Genomic DNA, 19764 nt, shown 5'->3' with positions numbered 1-19764 from the left:
CCCCTGACATTAAGTCTAGTCGTGTCTGACTCTGCGGGTTGGGACTCATCTCCCTTTCTAAGACGATTTGCTGGCGTTGTCCGTAGACGAGTCTACACTGCCATATAATCCAGTTAAAATGTGATAATCTGTATTTTATAGGCAGCGTGGAAGAGGCCTAAGTGGGGCCTAAGTCTGCCTGTCCCCTGGGCTGAGTGGGTTGCTAGGAGACCAAGTGGGCGGAGCTTAGCCTTCTAACTGGCAGCAATTGGATAAAAACAATTATTCCTCTACCTCGAATTAGGACTTTATTTTTCTTTTCTTTTTGTTGTATCAACCTAGAGGAGTGGATGTTGGGTTGTTCTGTCAATTTTCTAGGTTGTGGGATGTTTAGTTTTGTTGTTTTATTGGTCGCTGGGATTCCATCACTCTATATGTATAGATAGAAGTTAATAATTAAGGGACAGTACTTATATTAATCTGTATCTAAGTGGCTTAAGGTTTGGTGGTTAGTTTTTTTTAATCTAAAATTTGTAGACTTATACAGGAGTGTATGCTGTAGCTTGTAGTCTAGGCACAGATTTGAAATATGTATCCACCCATAGCCTTTTGAATAAAGTCTTTGTTTCCACTGTCCTTTCTGCTTCTACTTTTGCAGCTTTTTGGTTGGTGAAGGGGCCTTCAAATGGGCAGTGGATCATGGAATCCCAGCCTGTTCTCCAAGCATCATGGCAACAAGTGAGTAAACATTTGCTAGGAAATGGGGGTTTAAAGCACACAGGAAACATTAAAATCAATAGGAATTAAGAAACATGAATGTGTTCAGGTATCATTAGCACATGGTCACACTGCACATGGTTTCTGTTTTGTTTGGATTACATGCAAATGAGTTGTAATCTAATTTACAAGGAATTATTAAATCCCAAGTAATTTTAGCATTTGAACAAATTTATTTTTTTCTTCAGTCCATATTTGTGCAAGAGAAACCCATGTAAGAACTACAAAGTCATTGGATCTTGTGTATTAAGAGGCTGAATAAAATGACTTGTCTTGATTGCACCTTCTGTTTCACACTAATAGAAATAGCACTTTTATCTATTTTTGAGAAAATTCCACATCCAAGGAGAAATAAAAGTAGATGGCATGCATAGTTCCAAAATCCCAGTGATTTGTATTATGTCCATCTCAACAATTTGTAGGTATGAGGTTGTAGTAAACATCTGTTCTCTAATCCTGTTACAAGTTCTCATCTCACTTGCATCATTTTATGCTTGCAGCGTTCTATGAAACAGCTGGTTTACTCTTTTCCGTCTATTGTTGTTTAATACACACCGTATTTACTTGACGGTAATGCACATCTTTTTTTTGGCTTAATTGCATAGCCAGAAACAAGCTGTGCATTACATTTGATGGCGCGTTACATTTGATGGCCTCCTGATGGGGAGGTTTTGGATGACTCCCAAATGAGGCCAGTGGGAATAAAATGAGGTTGGTGAAGGGACATGGTTTTCCCTCACTTCTTGGCTCTTCAGCTGTTTGCCGTGGTGAGACAAGCAGGAAAAGGGCTGACTAGCATGGGGAAGCCAAGCCTTTTCGCCAACCTTGCCTCCTTCCCAACTCTGAGGCTGAGAAAAGGGCGAAGGTTCTTTTGCCTGTTTGCCCTTCAGTTACTTGCCTCCATTGTGCAGGCAGGGAAAGGGCCGGACAAGCGAGGGGAAGTCAAGCTCCTTCACCTGCGTATTACATTTGCAAGTAAAACATTTTTTTGGTAATGCACCCTCAAAATTGAGGTGCGCATTATAAATGATGGTGCACTACATTTGAGTAAATATGGGTAATGTATTATAAAATATTTTTTCTCAGCAATGTAGAAATTAAGATAGTTATAATGATATCCCCCTAATTAGAATTCTATGAAAGTAATAAAGAATTTAAGCCCTATAAACATTGCAGTCCAGCATAAGATATGCTGTATTTCTTCCACCCTAAGACATACTTTTTCTGATATAAGTAAGTAGCTTTAAAAATGGGGTGCATCTTAGAATAACAGTTCTATTGCATGTATTTTTTGGTGGTGGTGGTACTGAAATTAGTGTGCGTCTTCCAATCAGTGGCATCTTACAGTTGAAGAAATATAGTAATGTGAATACAAAAATTAAAACACATCTGACGGTGTTAGAATTATACCCCGTGACTTAAAATAATAGACCTTATGTCCTATTGTGGTAAATAGAACTGTGTGGGCATTTCAGGGAATTCATTTCAAAGTCAGTCTTTCAAAGTTTCAAAATATTTATCCAACATGCCACTGAGGGTTCCACTTCATTGTAACTCTGACCATATTTCAAATGCCCCCAAATTTTTTGGAAAACCTACATTGAATGATATTGAGAGGAGGTCATGGTAGAGGAGAAAATGACTTCATTACTGTTGTGCCATATTAGAATGGTTCACACCCTTCTTGGGGATGATTTTATTTGTTATATGCTTCCCCCCGATTAAATGTTTCCCTTTATGCTTAATTGCTATAACAGCTCAGGTGTATCTCAAAGAAACAGGTTCTGTGAAGCAAGACAAATTGTTTGCGAACCATAGTGTCAACTACCTTGTTCTGCAGATTGAACAGGGACTTTGACAGTCATACATGGTGGAAATTTTGCCAGTGATCTATTCTGATTTAGCAGTTTAAATTTAATGAGCTATTGAGTGATAATCAACCTCTGCAATCCATTCAGAATTTGTGGAAGCTACAATGTGTTGTGAATTGATATTAAGACACCCATAGGATTTGTCCCTTTTTGTGAAGAAATAATAACCAGGAAGTCCTCGTATAAAATACAGCTTGTTAAATATTACAGATTGTCCTTGTTTGATCTTAATTTGTTTTTTTAAGGTTGGCATTTTTACATAATATTTGACTTTTTGCTGATTGTTGTCACACTGTGGTCCCCTCATTGCATATAAGGCATTTTGTTTATCACCCCTGATACACTCCTGATAAACTTATTTGTGGAATCACTCTCAGTGTCAATGCATTTGTGCAGGTGATATGTTAATTTGGTTCATGTTTGATGGATTATGCTTCCTGGTGTTTTTATCCAAATCCTGTTTGTAATGGTTGTCTCCCATAATACTGCAATTGTTTAACTTTATGACAGTCTGTGACCTCCTTCTAAGTAGCATTGTTTCTGAAGAGCTGTCTTTGTGGTGGATTACTTTCCTCTTGCCACTGAAGCAGAACATTTTTAATTTTCTAGATATTTAAGAGAGAATTCTGCTTCATTTTAAAATGAACTCCATCTCTTGTTCCATTTTATACATTGCATTGATGTAAAGGATTTCTTCTTATCATTGCTAATATTTTAACTAAGTACGTAGCATTAGTAGTAACTACTCTGGCATCAAAAATGAAAGTATAACCAAAGTGTTCTGTTAGTTCCTATAGGGAGTTGCTAGAAATTTTGGCTTAATTTAGTTACTAGTTCAAGCTCTGTTAGACTCACTGGATTAAGGATAATTTGTTAAGTTAGCATTTAGTAAGTTCCGTTGATTCAAAGGTTTTATCTTTTGGGCTCTCAGTCCATAGCTTTATCATCCCCCTGAATTCCTGTTTTCTGAAACTTAGATAGATAGTTACTTGTATTAATTCATTGGGTTTTTTCCTGGTGTACTTAACTTACTTTTTAGGAGCTGGTAGGTTGTACACTTTGTGTATTTTAAGTATGAATATTCACAAGGTGTCTTACACCTATCAATATTTTTCTCTTTTATTTGTACAGACACTCCAACTTTAAATACTATGAACAATTTGAAAGAGAACCGTAGGGATACAGTGTACCTTCCTCAGAATTTCACTTTCTGATCATTATTTAAATTTCTTTTGCCATTGGTCATAAAGTGTCCACAGCACAAATTGACTAATTGCTTACAGTTAATTCTGTAATAATACATATTTTGTAATATTTTCCTTACTATTGTATTTTGCCCAATTTGCTATCAAAGCGAGCCTGTAATAGCTGCATTGCCTGCTTCTTTTCAGTAGACTCTGAAACGACTCCAGAGGGTGCTATGTGATTGACCAGCTTTTTCCTGTCCTTTCTGAACATAAAGTATTTGCCGTCTTCCCGTTATCACACAAACATATTTTCGTTTAAGGTTTTTATAACGCCAGAGCTATAATAGCTTTATTACTGGTAGTAAGATATATCACCAAAGCTCATGATCTGTACAATTGTTTGTGAAGTTCTGTAAAATTTTCATACGCTGCTGTTAAGACGATTCTGAACTGCATTTATTAAATGTAGAGTTAAACTGAATTGAAATAAAAATGAGGAAAAGAGAAAACAGTGCTCAAGCAGTTTTGTTGTATTTTTAATATTAGGTAGAAGCATTCATTCAATATTTTGCCTTAAGGTACAGATAAGAAAGATTCTTGAGCAATACTTTTTCAATTTATTTTTCTCAAAGGGTGCAGCAAGTAATTTTAAGAATTTTACTCTTCCTGCAAGAATTTTCTCAAAAATCACACAAATTTTCAAATGTATGTCCAATTCTAGGATTTATTCCACCCAATATTCTAGTGTGGTGGTTTTGCACAGAAGATAGCATTTCTTAGCAGGAAAGAGCACTGTTTCACTCTCAGATATGCCAAGGACTGGTACTGTATTTGCAGTTGTGTCCATTGGCTGCAGTTCTTTTTTTTTCTTTTCATGGATACTTGCTGTGGACCAGTATCAGTTCATGGATTACCTTTATTTATTTATATCCCTCCTTTCCCAACTTAAGGGCCCAAGGCGACTTACAGCAGATAAAAAAGCATAATAGAAGTTAAAACATTTATTGGTAGCATCTCACTAGTTGACCTTACTGTGGGGTCTCACCCACCATGGAGCGTACTGTGGAGGATAAAATAGTCATTAGGAATCACGGCCATGCCTTGAGTTCGCTAGGAGAAAAGCAAGATACTCATAGAGATACTCTTGAGAGGTGATTCTTTTATATTATTTGCATAAAGTAAATGAATTATGCCCAAGAGAAAACAGCTGTAAGAGCAGATAGCATTGTACTCTTAATTAGGGAATATCTTGTTCAGTAGAGTCATGATATGCAGCATATGCTTCAGGTTCCTTGTGTTTTTCAGCAAATATTCTTTCATAAACAATATAATTTTTTCATAAGTTTTTATTGAGCATTTTAAAAAATGCCCAAAAAGAAAAGAAGAACAAAAAAAGAGAATGATGGTTTTGGTTAGTTGATTAGAACTATACAAATGTCTGCTATGTCATTGAGGAAGAAGGCGGCAATTGGGATGGGGGATGGGTGGAGAGAGAAGCTTTATATGGTTATAATTATTACATCTATAACTTCATCTCAAGTACTGTTATACACACTGTCTAAAGTTTTGAAAATTCCACATATTTCTACAACAGAAAAGAATACACTCTTGTCTTCCGATATTAAAATTGGTAGTCATGACTTCCCATTTTATCCGACGTGCTTCTTGTCTTCTCTTACAGATCTAAACATTATTTTAATAGTTAAGTGGTCCTTCTCACCCTTGCAAGCCCCGGGGGAAGTGGAGGCTTTCTTACCAGCGCAGGCAGGCCCCTTGCTTGGTGCCTGCCATGCTGCCCTGGCTGCCTCTGCTCCTGCAGCCAGGGAAGAAGACACCGCTCCGCCCGGTAAACGAGTGAGCAAGTGAAGGAGGGTGAGAGAGTGAGGGCGGACAGGAGCAGAGGAGCCTGGAAGAGGCAGCCAGGCTACGTTTTCTGCTGCCATTCCAGCAGGCCAGGCTGGGAAATGTGGAGGACTTAGAAGACGGGGCGGGACTTCCGGGTCCCTCTTCCAAATCCTCCACGTTTCCCAGCCTGGCTTGGCTGGAGCAGCGGCAGAAAAAGGAGCCTGGCTGCCTCTTCCAGGCTCCTCTTCTGCCACCTGCCCTCACTCTCTCACCCATCCACTTTCCCTTGCTCGCTCGCTTACCGGGCGGAGCGGTGTCTTCTTCCCTGGCTGCAGGAGCAGAGGCAGCCAGGACAACATGGCAGGCACCAAGCAAGGGGCCTACCAGCACTGGTAAGAAAGGCGTCACTCTCTCCGGATCTTGCAAGGGTGAGAAAGGCTACTTATGTAACTATTAAAAGCAGCAATGGGTAGGTAAATAAATAAATTTTCCGCAAAACAGCGAGTCCGCAATAAGTGAACCGCGAAGTTGCGGGGAACACTGTATTTAAGTTTGAAAAAGAAATACCTCAGTCATTTCCAAAGTGTAGTTCTTACTGAAGCAGTTACTTTTGTTTAGATATTATTCTTCATAATTTCAATACTGTTAAATGTTTTTAAGGACTTAGCTTAGCAGCTTTTAAGCGGAACAAGAGAAAACTGGAATTGGCGGAAAAAGTGGAAACAGATCTCTTTCAGTTGAAAAAAAGAAGACAATCAAGTGAAAAGGTTAGTACACATTTAGAAAGGTTGTTGTCACCTTTGAGTCACGGAAGTTCCTCACCATATGAGGATTAAAAGCCTGAAAACATTTCACAAGCTCTTATTTCTAAAATGAAAAATATTGCAACATTTGTACATATACGAGGGCTATCCAGAAAGTTCATTACATTTTGGAATTAAAAATAAACAAAGTATAGGAGAAAACATTTACCATATTCAGTTGAAAGCCAGACCCAAATACCAGTTCTCACCATAGTCCCCATTGAAATCTAAGCAGTTATCATAGCGATAAAAGTGTTTGGAAAGCCCTCCCCCCCCCCCCCCAACATTCCCGCCTGGTTTGCATCCTCAACCAGGCTGGCTTCCTTTCCCTCAGTTGCGCATGTGCTGCGCTCAGCTTTCCCCACGATCTTCCTGGATTGCTCTTCTGTTTTGCAAATGTTTGCAAGAAAGGCGCTCTTCTAAGGTTTTGCAAGAAGCACACCTTTCCTGTCCCAAAAAACCTTCCTTGATTCCCCCTTATCAATAGTTCTTTCAGTGCTATTCTAAAGAATTATATGGTCCTCAGGAGCAGCTTATTTTGTGTGTGAAAAAATCCTAGTGTTAGTAATAGATTGCATGCATGTCCTTCAGATTCTAATAACATTTCTCACTCAAAGAGTTGAAAGGAACTATCAAGAAAATATAATATTGGATTTCAGCTTAATCATATTCCAAGAACATTCAGTGGAAACAGTGGAACAAAGTTATGTACACAGTTGTGATTTATGATTTCTTGAGTTTGTGTACTCAGCACACCAAGAAAAGTAAAGGTAGGAAACTCCAGTTCACTTTGTCTAAAAACAAATGTCTCTATGAACATGTGCACATGCATCAGACACTTTTTATGAAGGATAGAAAGAGCATCATCTTCCTACTCTTTAAATCTCCTCTTCTTCTTGGTATATTAATAATATTGGATTCTAGGCCCAGTGATGGGTTGAGCTACCTATCTGGACTGAAGGAGAGAGGAATGAGGACATACCTGCCAGTTCACTCTCTCAAAAAAAGGGGGAGGATTGATGCTGCTGACTATAGTTTTTGTTGATAGGTCTTTCAGAAATCTTGATATTGAATACTGCAATGTTTCTTCAAATATTTGTTAAAATACACCCATCATAGCTTTTAATTCGAATGGAAATATGATTTTTAAATGTACTGTCTGACTCAATATAGCAAAGTTATCAAATTGTCCATGCCTCCTCCACATCTTGAAGTAACACAGATTTCTCAAAATGTAACAGCAGCAGCAATGCATTTCATGTATTTTGCATTCAGCTGAGTGTAAGATAATTGCAGCTAAGGGCCATACTTTCATCATCATCATCATTTAATTACTTATTACTCGCCCTCCATCCACAATGCTCTAGGCGATTTACAAGATAAAATTGTAAAGGATAAAAATACATACATAAAAATATTAATAAAATTAACATAGATTAAAAGGTCTGGTAAAGAGCCAGGTCTTGAGTGCTAGGGCAAAAGGCCCTAACTCACACATGGCTCTCATATAGGGCAGCAAGGCATTGCATAAGGCAGGGGCAGAAATAGAAAAAGCTCTGCGCCTGGTCCTTTCCAAGTGCACTTCTCTAGGACCCGGTACATAAAGTAATTCTCGTTGGGATGGTCGTTGCGACCTCCGATGATGGGAGAAGGAGAGACGGTCCCTAAGGTACGATGGGCCCTGGCTTTAACAGGTCCATAATTTAGGCAAGGTAGGACATCCTGAGTTTATTTTTTTCTCCACTGAAACAGGAACATGGGACTAATGATACTCTCTTCTCCAATTGCATGTAGCCAGATAACATCAGAAACTAGGTCCCTGAGATCAAGGTTTCCCTGTCAGCTGAAGCTTCCAATTGGCACTTCAGCCAAGGGGCAAATGTCCTCCCTCTTTCACTTTTGAGGAGTTGTGTGTACTTAGCTGTTACATGGAGAACAACATTAATCAGCCAGGTTTTCCGGCTCCCAGTGGGAAACAATGCAAAGTATCTGAACACTGGATGGATATACTCATCCTGTGTTTTACATTGGGGAGGATCTAGCACAGCTAATGTGGCTCTAAGATCTAGACAGCAACTGCATCTACTGCTTAGATCTGGGGAGTTTCGCTCACCCTACCAAAGCTGCCTGCCATTATGTGTGATTAGAGGTTCTCTTGCCCTGTTGGTCTCTTCAGCTAGAAGTGGTGGATCCCCACCTCCCGATTTTCTTTCCTTTCTCTTTCTAATGGGGTTGGGTTGAGGAGATATAAATTGATGACATTTTGAGGACAGTATGGCTTTGGGAGAAGGAAGGACCTTGCTGGATGTTTTTGTGGGCTGATCAGAGATTATTTGCAAGCAAGGGTTTCCCTTCCTCTAGCATAAAATATTAGTGACTCCTGACTCTGATATTAGTTTTCTTTCCATTAGAATTAAGTTCAAAAAATCATTGGATTCAATCTACTGACATCATTCTATTACATTTATTTTTACTTTCTGTCTGTAAAAAGCATGTTTATTTTGTTTTGTTTTGGTGTACACTATCCATCTGTACAACGAAGCTAAAACTTCATTTGTTGGCCTTGGCAACATTGCTGATGAGGTTGAATAGTGGTATGTTTGAGTGATCAGTCTGAACATGTTTGAAGGTCATTCAAATACTTCCTTTTTTCTCTTCTGCTCGATATGGCCAGTGTGATTAAAATGTGCTGAAAGAAGAGATATCTGTATTTCAGTACACATCAATGACTGAATTGGATATTTTATTTCAGTTAGTAATTGTGAGGGAAGGTGCCCCAAATTAATGAGTTAACTGAAATAAGTACCTTTTTTCATTGAAAAAGATGATGCAGTTTTGTACACAAGCTGTGAGAGAGGTAATCTGGGTCAATCATTCTTGGATTCTTTAATAATAAACTTTCCCAACTTGTTTATGACCCATGTAAGCCTCCCCAAGGCAAAATGAAATAGCTTGCCTTTATTATTGTTGTTCTTATTTGAAACTGATGTGATTTAGATGGAAGGGTAAAAGTGTGGAAAGCTTTGATTGTTTGGTGAGTGTTTTGTTCCAGCAAGCTTAAAATATTTCCAGAACAGGGAATTTCCATATTGATCCTCTGATATGACTCAGCAGAGGGGATGTGTACACAGTTCTTGTCAGTGTACCAGTGAGGAGTGAGGTGTTCTCTATGGGAGCGCTAGACCAAAGATCTGTGAAATGGTTCAGTTTACAAGTAAATGTGAAGGAAATGATTGTACTCTAGAACTTGTTGCTATCAGATACTTCCCCTAATTTGTGTATCAAAAGGTTTAAATATTTTCTTTCATCATATCACATCTCAGATTGATAAATAGCACAAAGCAAATACAAAAAACACAAAAATAGCAGAGAAATGCTTTAATCAGACAATGTTTTCCTTAATGGTGCAAACTTGTGTGCATTATTGTTGACTGCCATCAAGCTGGTTTTGTCATCAACAGACCTGCTCAGGACTTGGAAACTCAGAACTATAACTTTTTTGTTTGATTCTGTCTACCTGTATTGATCTCTCCTTTTTTTGAGCAGACATCCTATATCTGTTTGCTCAAAATTCTGAACAATTTTTATTTGGTGGAGCCCTTTCTCAGGAAAGCAAGCAAAACACTGTATCTTCAGATGAATAGAGCAGGCCCGCACAACCCGTGGCTCTCCAGCTGTTTTTGACCCCCAACTCCCAGAATTCCTGATGGACAAGCTGGCTGTGGCTTCTGGGCGTTGGAGGTCAAAACAGCTGGAGGGCCACAGGTTGTGCAGGCCTGGAGTAGAATATAATAGGCCCTTGGTATCTGCGCTCAGTAGATCCACAAATTTAACTAACCACAGGTTCAAAGTTTTTGAAAAAAAAATAGGAAATTTAATAAATTGGGTGCATTTACATACAGAAGGAAAAGAAAGTACCCAGATCACTCTTGCTACATAGCTTTGCACTCACCTCCACAACTGTCTGTTCCAGGTCAAAGCCTATGATGCAAACATTCAGCAAGAAGGGAGCAGCAGAAATGGCAGCAAACCATGGTTCTCTGTATACATATCACTCTGTATGTTTCAGTGAATTAATGTATATGTGTGAGAGCATTTCCAGCAGGAAAAAGAAATAATAAAATGAAATATTGGGGAACATGTTGGGAATCCATGTCCTAATATAACTTATGAGGGGTCAAGTGATGCCGTAAACACTGGCAGTTGTCTCCCCTTGGTCTACACCATACACAAAAATGAATCACCGTATAATATTATATAAAAGCTATATAATTCCTTCTAAGCACTTATAAGCTATATCATTGGTTCTAAGCACTTCTGATTAGTCAGTAAAAAAAATTCCCAGTGGACAAAAGTCATGAATGAGAAACAGAAAAGATGTTTCTTTTCCAAATTATTCCACTTTTTCTATAATGGGTGCCACTGCTGAGAGTCCTCTCTCTTGTAGATGATCTTCTTACTTACTTCTGATGGAAGATGAACATTGGCAGATGATCTTGACAAATGGGTATGGAATGTGTATAGGGTGAGCAAAAAAAGTATTTTCCTATATTGGTAGCTTGTTTGCTTTGAGTTCCAGTATGGCCTTCATATACAGAAAGATCTGTATCATGCCAATTCTTTGAAAATGTTTTCAATACCTTTGTTTACCCATCATGTAGGAGAATGACTCAGGAACGCTAGATACTGTTGGTGCAGTTGTTGTTGATCAAGAAGGAAATGTTGCTGCTGCAGTGTCCAGTGGAGGTTTAGCATTGAAACATCCTGGAAGAGTTGGTCAGGTAGGTCAAATCTGTGCTTGCAAATGGTGGCCTCTTAGCCATTATGAATTAAACTTATCAGAAATAGAACTTGGTTTTGTGATTTTTACCAGGTTCAATCTTTTATTGTAGAAATTGCTCTAAAATATAAAAATACAAAACTATAATCATAAAAAGAATAAAAAAACATGAAGAGGGGAAAATAGAAATAATATAAATATAGGTAACTTTAGATCCTCTCTTTGATGACTATATGTTTATGTACATAACATTTCGGCTCCACTCTCTTAACAAACCGCATCCTGTTCTTCTGATAAATTATGCATATTTTCAAAACCCATAATTTTAATTTATTTTATTTCTTCTTAAAAAGTCTATTAACATTTTCTAATCTTTTTAGAAAATCTCCAGTGATTTTTCTCTCATCCAATTAGATCGTTTATCAATTTTTGCAAACTGCTTTAATTTTAACAAGCATTATTCTCCTGTAGGAACCTCTAAATTCGTCAATTTCTGGGCATTTAACACTCACTGCCATATATTAAAATACTCAATGATTCCTTTCCAGTTAATCATTCAGAAGTCACAATAACAGAAGTTCTGGCTTTAATTGTATATTCAATATTCAAGTGTGAATTTGATCCTCATTTTTTCCTTCTCACATATTATATAATGTATCTTCTTGATATTCACATTACCAACATTTGTTTGATGCTCCTTTATATATTATAGACAACCTTTCTGGAGTCATATACCAGCAATACATAAATTTATTTAAAAATACATAACATTTCACCTTAAGATGATGAAACAATGGAAATTTTGGTTTGTTGTATGTTTTCCAGGCTGTATGGCCATGTTCCAGAAGTATTCTTTCCTGACGTTTCGCCCACATCTATGGCAGGATGCCTGCCATAGATGTGGGTGAAACGTGAGGAGAGAATACTTCTGGAACATGGCCATACAGCCCGGAAAACATACAACAGCCTTGTGATCCCGGCCATGAAAGCCATAATTCCATAATAAGTATTTTTAATCAGTGGTGATACCAATTATTCAGGCTGATTCCACACACATAAACATCCAGTAGCAATCACTTTCATAATTTCTTCATCTTCAGATAATGATCTCTTATCTGTATCATATAGTCTTGATCTTGGCCTATTATTTCTCCTCTCTCATCATCTTCTTGTACTTCTTTCAGATCCATCTTGTATATTTTTCTGTAATTCACTTTCTTTACACAATTGAGTTGACATATTTGAACTTTGAGATGAAACTCATTTCTTCCAAATACTGTCATCTGAATGGTTCAGATTCTCTGCTAGAAAATAATTCTTTCCCTTGTGCAGAATTCTGATAGGAATCTCTTCTAAAACACAAGTATCTCTTCTGACCCTCAATTTGTTTTCAACATGATTCTATAGACTTCAGGAGGAAATCTCAAATCTTACAGCAGATTTCTTGTTGCAATTTTTGAGTTAATTCTGTAAAATCTTTTCATTTTCACCCCCCCCCCCCCCGCAGCTTTTCACTTCATCACTGTAGTTACCTGTGGCCTATGTGGTCCAAGTAAGGTTTCAGAAGAGCACAAGTGGTTGATCTTGAGCCCCCTTTTGGGGGGGCGGGGCGGAAAGTGTTCCTGTTCAGATTTCACTTCTTCTGGCTTGACACATGACTCAAAGGCAATAACATGCCAACTTTCCCCACCTAGAATGTGCCTTGAAAGCTTCACTATACATGCATATATATATGAAATATTTAGCTGATATGATGCAGCCACATTTGCTAATATTCCAACATTTTTTTCTTCTGTTATAATTAGACTAAGACATAGGTTTGCCAAAGATAATTTTTTTCTTAACTTACCATCCCTTAGATCTAGCAAAGAGAAAAGGGAAGATCTGTGCACCTTTATCTTTTGCCAATTAGAACAGGCCTAGTATCTGGAAGTTATACTTCTCTGATTAATTGAACAGGGATTGTTATGTCTGATGGGTGCTTTGAGTAAATCATTTGAGTATAATAACAAAAAAAGGAGGTTTTGTACCGGTTACGTACAATGAAGAAAGGAAGTGTTCCTCAAAGTATTTGTACAGTTTCAGAATATTCTCTAATGCTCATAAATGATTTTCTTTCATGTAACTAAATGTAGTTGAAGGGTGCTGCTTTCTTTGTAAAAGACTATGTTTTCCTGCATCACCTGATCAAACTTTTTCTTTCTCTTTCTCTCTCTTTTTATAAAACTTTTCTTCCTCTTCTGTCAGGCAGCTCTCTATGGATGTGGCTGCTGGGCTGAAAATGTGGGAATTCAGAACCCTTATTCTACAGCTGTGAGTACCTCAGGTATTTATTATTCTTATAAATATTTGATTGAACTTCATCCTTCCTCCCAACACACAGTCACTTGAATGTATTGCTGTTTTGTGTTCATGGAAGTGAATTGATCTCTCTTATAATTAGATAGGTGATGTTGTTACTTAATCTTTAGTATATAAGACAACCCGATACAGAACAAGGGTGGGCAGCTTTGACAGACCCAGGGACCCTTTCCTGCAGGATCCTCTGATGGTTACTCAGAGGGCCAGGAATGGAAAACTAAACAAAGAAACAAAATTGGATCTGACTGGTAAAGCATTTCTGGACTTGAAAGAACAAGCTCTGTGTGTGACTGTATTCAGCTCCAGTTTCCTACTTTGCCTACATCTACAGAATATACTTAAATTCTTTCTTGCTCCAAACTCAAAGACTATAGTTGTACAGAAAGGTCCACTAATGTTACTTTAGTTCAAAAATACTATAACAGGGCTAAATGTATGAGCTTCAAGCTTCTTTTTATGCCTATCTATTTTTTATTTTTTTATTTACGATACTTTTACCCTGCCTTTCTCACCCCGGAGGGGACTCTATTCCTCCTGCATGATCACAGATGGCCCATGTTATCTGCTGCGGTTTGGTTCCAGGACACACACACACTGTGAATGTCAAAATCTGTGGATGCTTATTAGATACATTGGTGAAGTAAAGTGATGTTTCTTATATAAAATGGCAAAATCAAGGTTTGCTTATTGAATTTTTTAAAGGGAGGGGTTAGTTTCAAACCATGAATGGGTGAATCCGCATATTCAGAGTCCATTGGTAAAGAGGGCCAACTGTAGTAGGAAATTGAAAGCTTTTCCCCATTACCAGTTAACAATTCTTTATTATTTATATGTAAATCCAAAACTATGGTTTTTCCTGATTCAGACTTGTAGAAGCTAACAGGGGCTTTAACTGAAGTTTCAGATTGGCTTGTTTCTGTAAACCATGGTTAAAACTAGCCATAGTTTGTTCACTCTGGGATATAATGAATAACCATGTTTAATTTCAATCACGGTTCAGCTCCCCAGATGTTTTCCACTACAGATCTCAATATTGTGTACCTTAACTGTCCTGACTAGGGCTCATGGGAGAAATGAACTGAATTGGAGGTCTGCAATTGCATACCACTACTTAAAATAAAATCAGAACTTCATCTCTACTCTTTGCAGCCATAGTTAAGGAGATAAGGGATCACACATAAGCCATTATTCATTCTATTCATCTAAAAGTTGGTGAATTTTGTTAGTGACATAGCTGTAATTAATGAGAGGTTTAGCATTGTGTCAAAACAAAAACCATTACCTCTATATTTATTTCGTATCAAAAGCATTGCATAATAAATAAATAAATTTAAAAGTGATGAAATAAAGGAAATCGCAAGCTTGTGATTACCTCTATATGGATGTAACACTTAACTGTGCCTTGTTTTATAGAGAAGCTTCTTTATGAATGTTTTAGTTCTGTTTAAGTGTTAGGCATAAAATGGCATGAAAGGGCTCTCTTGTTTCTGGGTAGATGTTAGAAAACAATGGTAAAGTCAGTTACCTCACTTCCTACCTTTTGTACTCGCAATTCAGTCTCACAGATAACTTACGTGTACTCTTTGACAGCTGGTTTATGTGAGGTAAGCCAAACCATGGTTTTTTGGTTATGCTTGGATGCTCCTCTGTGGTTATGAAACCATGGATGAGCACCATGACCACCTGTGCCTCATATGTCCTTTTCCTCCTCCATTGTGAGCTTTAAGTTGAAACTCTCTTTTACATCTGGATCTTGGAGGAGGCTATGCTAGTTGTGCTGGTACCTGGGCATTGTCATCAGATAAGTTTTCTGTAGTGGTGCCCAGGGCCTTCATATATGGAACTTACAGATGCTACCCTGCATAGTAAGGACTAATGGGGCCTGATGTAATGACTGCAAGTAGAGTACTAGAGAAAAGTTGAAGTGGGGCGCAATCAAAGGCACAGAGAGGGAAGAAGAAAAAAACAAGCTGAATTCCTGTCATTCAACTTAGTGTGACAGTTCTTGAGGAAAAGTTATAATAAATGTAAAATGTACAGTAGAGTCTCACTTATGCAAGCTAAATGGGCTGGCAGAAGCTTGGATAAGCGAATATCTTGGATAATAAGGAGGTGTAAAGAACTGAGGGTGACAGGGAATGGAATCCCTTTTGAATCCCACCGCTGCCACCAAATTGTAAAGAACTGATGTGGCAGGGAATGGAATCCCTTTAGAATCCCTCCGCTTGTCACCAATATGTACAGAGGTGAGGTGTCTGACAGGAATGTGTGACAGAGATGGAATCCTTTTGATCCCCCCCCCCCACACACACAGATACCACCACTTTTGATCCCACACACACACACACAGATACCACCACTTAATAAAGATGTCTTATGAGATATGATGTTAATTAATTATTTATTTGACTATCTTCTTCGCTGCCACCAATGGAGGAGACGTCAGGTAGATGGCACTGGTTCTTTTAAGCTGTCTCTATTTGCTCCACTTCAGATGTCGATGTTACTTAACTTAATATAAGAGTATGACAGAGGCTTGGTTAGAATAAAATCAAAACAAGTTTATTGCAGGTACAGAGCTTGATGGTTTCATATAACTTGTTAAAGGCACTTCGCTTAATGGTTACAAACGGATATGAGGTGGTCAAACTTTCAAAATATTTCTTTCTCTGGATTACACTAAACCCTGATCCTCCTGGATCCCCTGGGATTAATTTTCCCTAATCCACAGGCTCTATAAATGACCCTAGACAAGTCACCTAACTTGCCTAGTCTAGTCCAACTTAGATCTGACTCAAATCCTTCTATTTGAGCCAACCTGATTCTCCTCACAAGAATCAGATCCTCCACTGTGACTAGAAAATCACAGACTGTCTAAAATAATTCTCTTTATTTTAGACCTGACTCAAACTCTTCTATTTGAGCCACCCTGATCCTCTACACAAGAATCAGTTCCTTCACTATGAATGGAAATCACAGACTGCCTGGGTTTTTAAATATTCCCCCTTTTCCTTTCCAGGCGGCGGTTGGCTCCGCCTCTGTTGCTATGGTAACCTGCCTTAAGATGGCTACCTTCCCCCATACATCATCAACTCAAATACTCACCATTTTAAACTTAGCCAAACCTGACTGTTTAAACAAAATCCAATAAACATGTCATCTATAAACAAAATATAATTATACACTTCTTCACAGGAGGGATTAAGGAAAAGCCTATTAAACATCAAATTAGGTTATGATTTTATAAATTAAGCACCAAAACATCATGTTATACAACAAATTTGACAGAAAAAGTAGTTCAATGTGCAGAAATGTTATGTTGTAATTACTGTATTTAGGACTTTAGCACCAAAATATCATGATATATTGAAAACATTGACTACAAAAATGGCTTGGATAAGCGAGGCTTGGATAAGTGAGACTCTACTGTATTTGCAAATATTTTCATTTAAAAGAAGGTGACTTTTAACATTAAATTTGTTTATGAAGATTTTCCTCTCTATACAAACATTAATATTCCTATGAAGATAGAAAGAGCATTGTAATTTGCACATAGAAATGCATGAGGAAGGAACTGGCAAAAGCAACTCTTGAGTATTCCTTTTCTCAGAAAATCCTATAAAATTAATGGGGTCAACAGACAACTTGAAGACACACACAGAGACATTTTTGTGGTTCAAATACACATTCACTTTCATTCTCTTAATATGTAGTAGATGAGATTAAGGGTGTAGTTAACTCAGAATGAAACAAAACAAAAGTCAGCCCTAGAAGAAAATCCATATTTGCTGTTTTAGAGTTCAAAAGGTTGTACGTTTATCTGGGCACCACCTTGCTAGAGCCTCGGAACAGTGATTCTCATGATCTGATCCTTTTCCCATTTACGTCTGAAGTAATTCTGCCTTTAGGCATTTTGGCCTTCCCTTTTTCTGGAGAGGGAATTGGTGGGAGGTAATGTAAATGGACCACAAAGTGATATCCAACTATTCAACAGAAGGAAAAGTACATTGAAGTCCCAAATGCTGTGGTTGAAATCAGAGTAGAAGAAAATGTTGGTTTATTCCTCCAAGAATTCGTGTTTCATTTATGAATTAAAAAAATCCATCTTCTTTTTTGATGGTTCAGAATATATTGCTCTACTGCCTCTGTTTTTAAGTTCTGATTTCTTGATGCAAGGAAGCTTGCAGTGAACTAAACTATTGTTTTTACTGTCTGTTTAAAGCCTGTGATGAATGGTTGTGGGAAGCAGTATGCAAGATAAGATAGGCCTTTGGCCAGATCTTAATACAGTAGAGTCTCACTTATCCAACATAAACGGGCCGGCAGAATGTTGGATAAGCGAATATGTTAGATAATGAGGGATTAAGGAAAAGCCTATTAAACATCAAATTAGGTTAAGATTTTACAAATTAAGCACCAAAACATCATGTTATACAACAAATTTGACAGAAAAAGTAGTTCAATATGCATTAATGCTCTGTAGTAATTATTGTATTTACGAATTTAGCACCAAAATATCATGATGTATTGAAAACATTGACTACAAAAATGTGTTGGATAATCCAGAATGTTGGAGAAGTGAGACTCTACTGTATGTGTTTACTAGTGTGAGACCCTGGACTTCTTTGTATGGCTACTAAAATCCTGATTTTGTATTTTATTTTACTATCTAGAAATGTTGATCTACTTGTATCCTTTTCTCTCTAATATTGCTGTAAATTTCTTTGAGCATTATCTTTCTGTGGAAAATGAGCAGAAAAACTAATAATTATCATCTGGCATGACTGTTTTTATGTTCAGATAATTGTAGTTGGTTTTGCCCTTCACTTTGTAAACCAGCACAACCAGCAAGGTTAGGTGAGTAGAGGTCCTTGAATATATATAGTGATTGTACCAATCATGTCAGTACATAAGGGGAAAAATACTCAGATATTATGCCAAGAGACAGCATAGTATTTGTGTATTCTTCCCCTTCTGTATTGATGTTGCAAGATAGAAGTCAAGTCATACTCAAGAGATCATCATCTCAATTTTTGGGGGCAGTAGGCTTGACATTTAGCAGCTTTTTCACCTGTATACTTATAAGGTGTAACACTTTGTGATGCAGGTGGAAAACATCCTGTCTTTTACATTTGTTGTACCTGAATGGCAGTATTAACAAAAGATTTCTATTTTCACACATTTCTATCCTCCCAAGGGTGATTCATCTCCCTTTTTGCAAAGTGACACTACAAGAAGTACGTAGAAATTGTGCACTAGTACCAATGATTTTTAAATGTTTCTGGTACTAGGTCTTTACAGTTTGGTTGTCAAATTACTCTGTTCAAAGCCATAGTTTAAACTCTGTAGAACACTGGGTCCTTTCCCTTATATTGCATGAATAATGATTACACCATTCAGTGGTGGCTTCTATCAGTTGAATAAAAGAACAATTGAGAATTTAAACTAAGAGTGCAATATTTTGTAACTTAGTTTCACAATTCTTGAACACAAACTTTGTAGATGACAACAGAATGGAATGGAATAATCAGAATATGTTATGTCTAAAAATATGTCATCATCATCAAGCTATTACGGTCCATAGACCCAATTTGCTCAGCAGAAAAAGTACAAAGCAGATCAATAAACCAATAAAACCACTTTAAAACAGGCCTATTATCCATAATTTGCATAATTGCAATGTTAAATCCAAAAACCTTTTTGACAATTTTAAAAGACCCTCTGAATGGAGCAGCACATACATAAGTTTTTTTGTTGTTGCTTATCTGTGGATGCAGATATCACAAAAATTATGCACTGTCCTTTTTTTTTTGCTCATTAGTTGTCCTTAGCGTTGGCATATTTTATGTGTGGACTCAATAATTCTACTTTTAATGTGGCTGAGGAGAGCCAAAGGATTGGAGACCATCTAGAATAGATCATAGAAGGTGTTCTTTTTTTTAAAAGTTAAGGTACAAACAATAAGTTCATTTTTACTCTGTTTTAGCAGTGTGTATGCCTTCAAATACTGAGTGATGTGAAGTACTGTACCAGATACATGTGTTTTTGCTTTTTCCACTATCACAACATACTACTGTAACTGAAAAAGCCAAGATGAAAAGTGCTTTCAAAATAGTTACTACAAAGAGTTTTGAAAGAATAGATCAAAGCTGTAGTCTTTG

At 37.4% G+C, this 19764-nt stretch overlaps 1 protein-coding gene and 1 long non-coding RNA gene across 11 annotated transcripts in view; both read left to right on the top strand.

Annotated features, from left to right (window-relative positions):
• The window catches only part of tasp1 (taspase 1), a 135048-nt gene that overhangs the window by 25532 nt on the left and 89752 nt on the right, over positions 1-19764 (top strand). For 9 of the 10 annotated variants that reach the window (XM_062957830.1, XM_062957828.1, XM_062957836.1 and 6 more), the window contains exons 7-10: positions 638-717; positions 6320-6426; positions 11124-11243; positions 13490-13568. In XM_062957830.1, coding sequence (XP_062813900.1) covers positions 638-717; positions 6320-6426; positions 11124-11243; positions 13490-13568 — 386 coding nt within the window. The remainder of the gene's footprint in view (positions 1-637; positions 718-6319; positions 6427-11123; positions 11244-13489; positions 13569-19764) is intronic. The other variant, XM_062957852.1, reaches the window with a different exon arrangement.
• On the top strand, positions 13575-19048 carry LOC134292561 (uncharacterized). Its single transcript, XR_009999801.1, has 2 exons — positions 13575-15715; positions 16802-19048. It is a non-coding gene; the product is annotated as an uncharacterized LOC134292561 (long non-coding RNA).

The sequence above is a fragment of the Anolis carolinensis genome, chromosome 1, assembly GCF_035594765.1.
Source record: "Anolis carolinensis isolate JA03-04 chromosome 1, rAnoCar3.1.pri, whole genome shotgun sequence".
Taxonomy (NCBI): Eukaryota; Metazoa; Chordata; class Lepidosauria; order Squamata; family Dactyloidae; genus Anolis; species Anolis carolinensis.
This window is presented reverse-complemented; position numbering and strand designations above follow the sequence as displayed.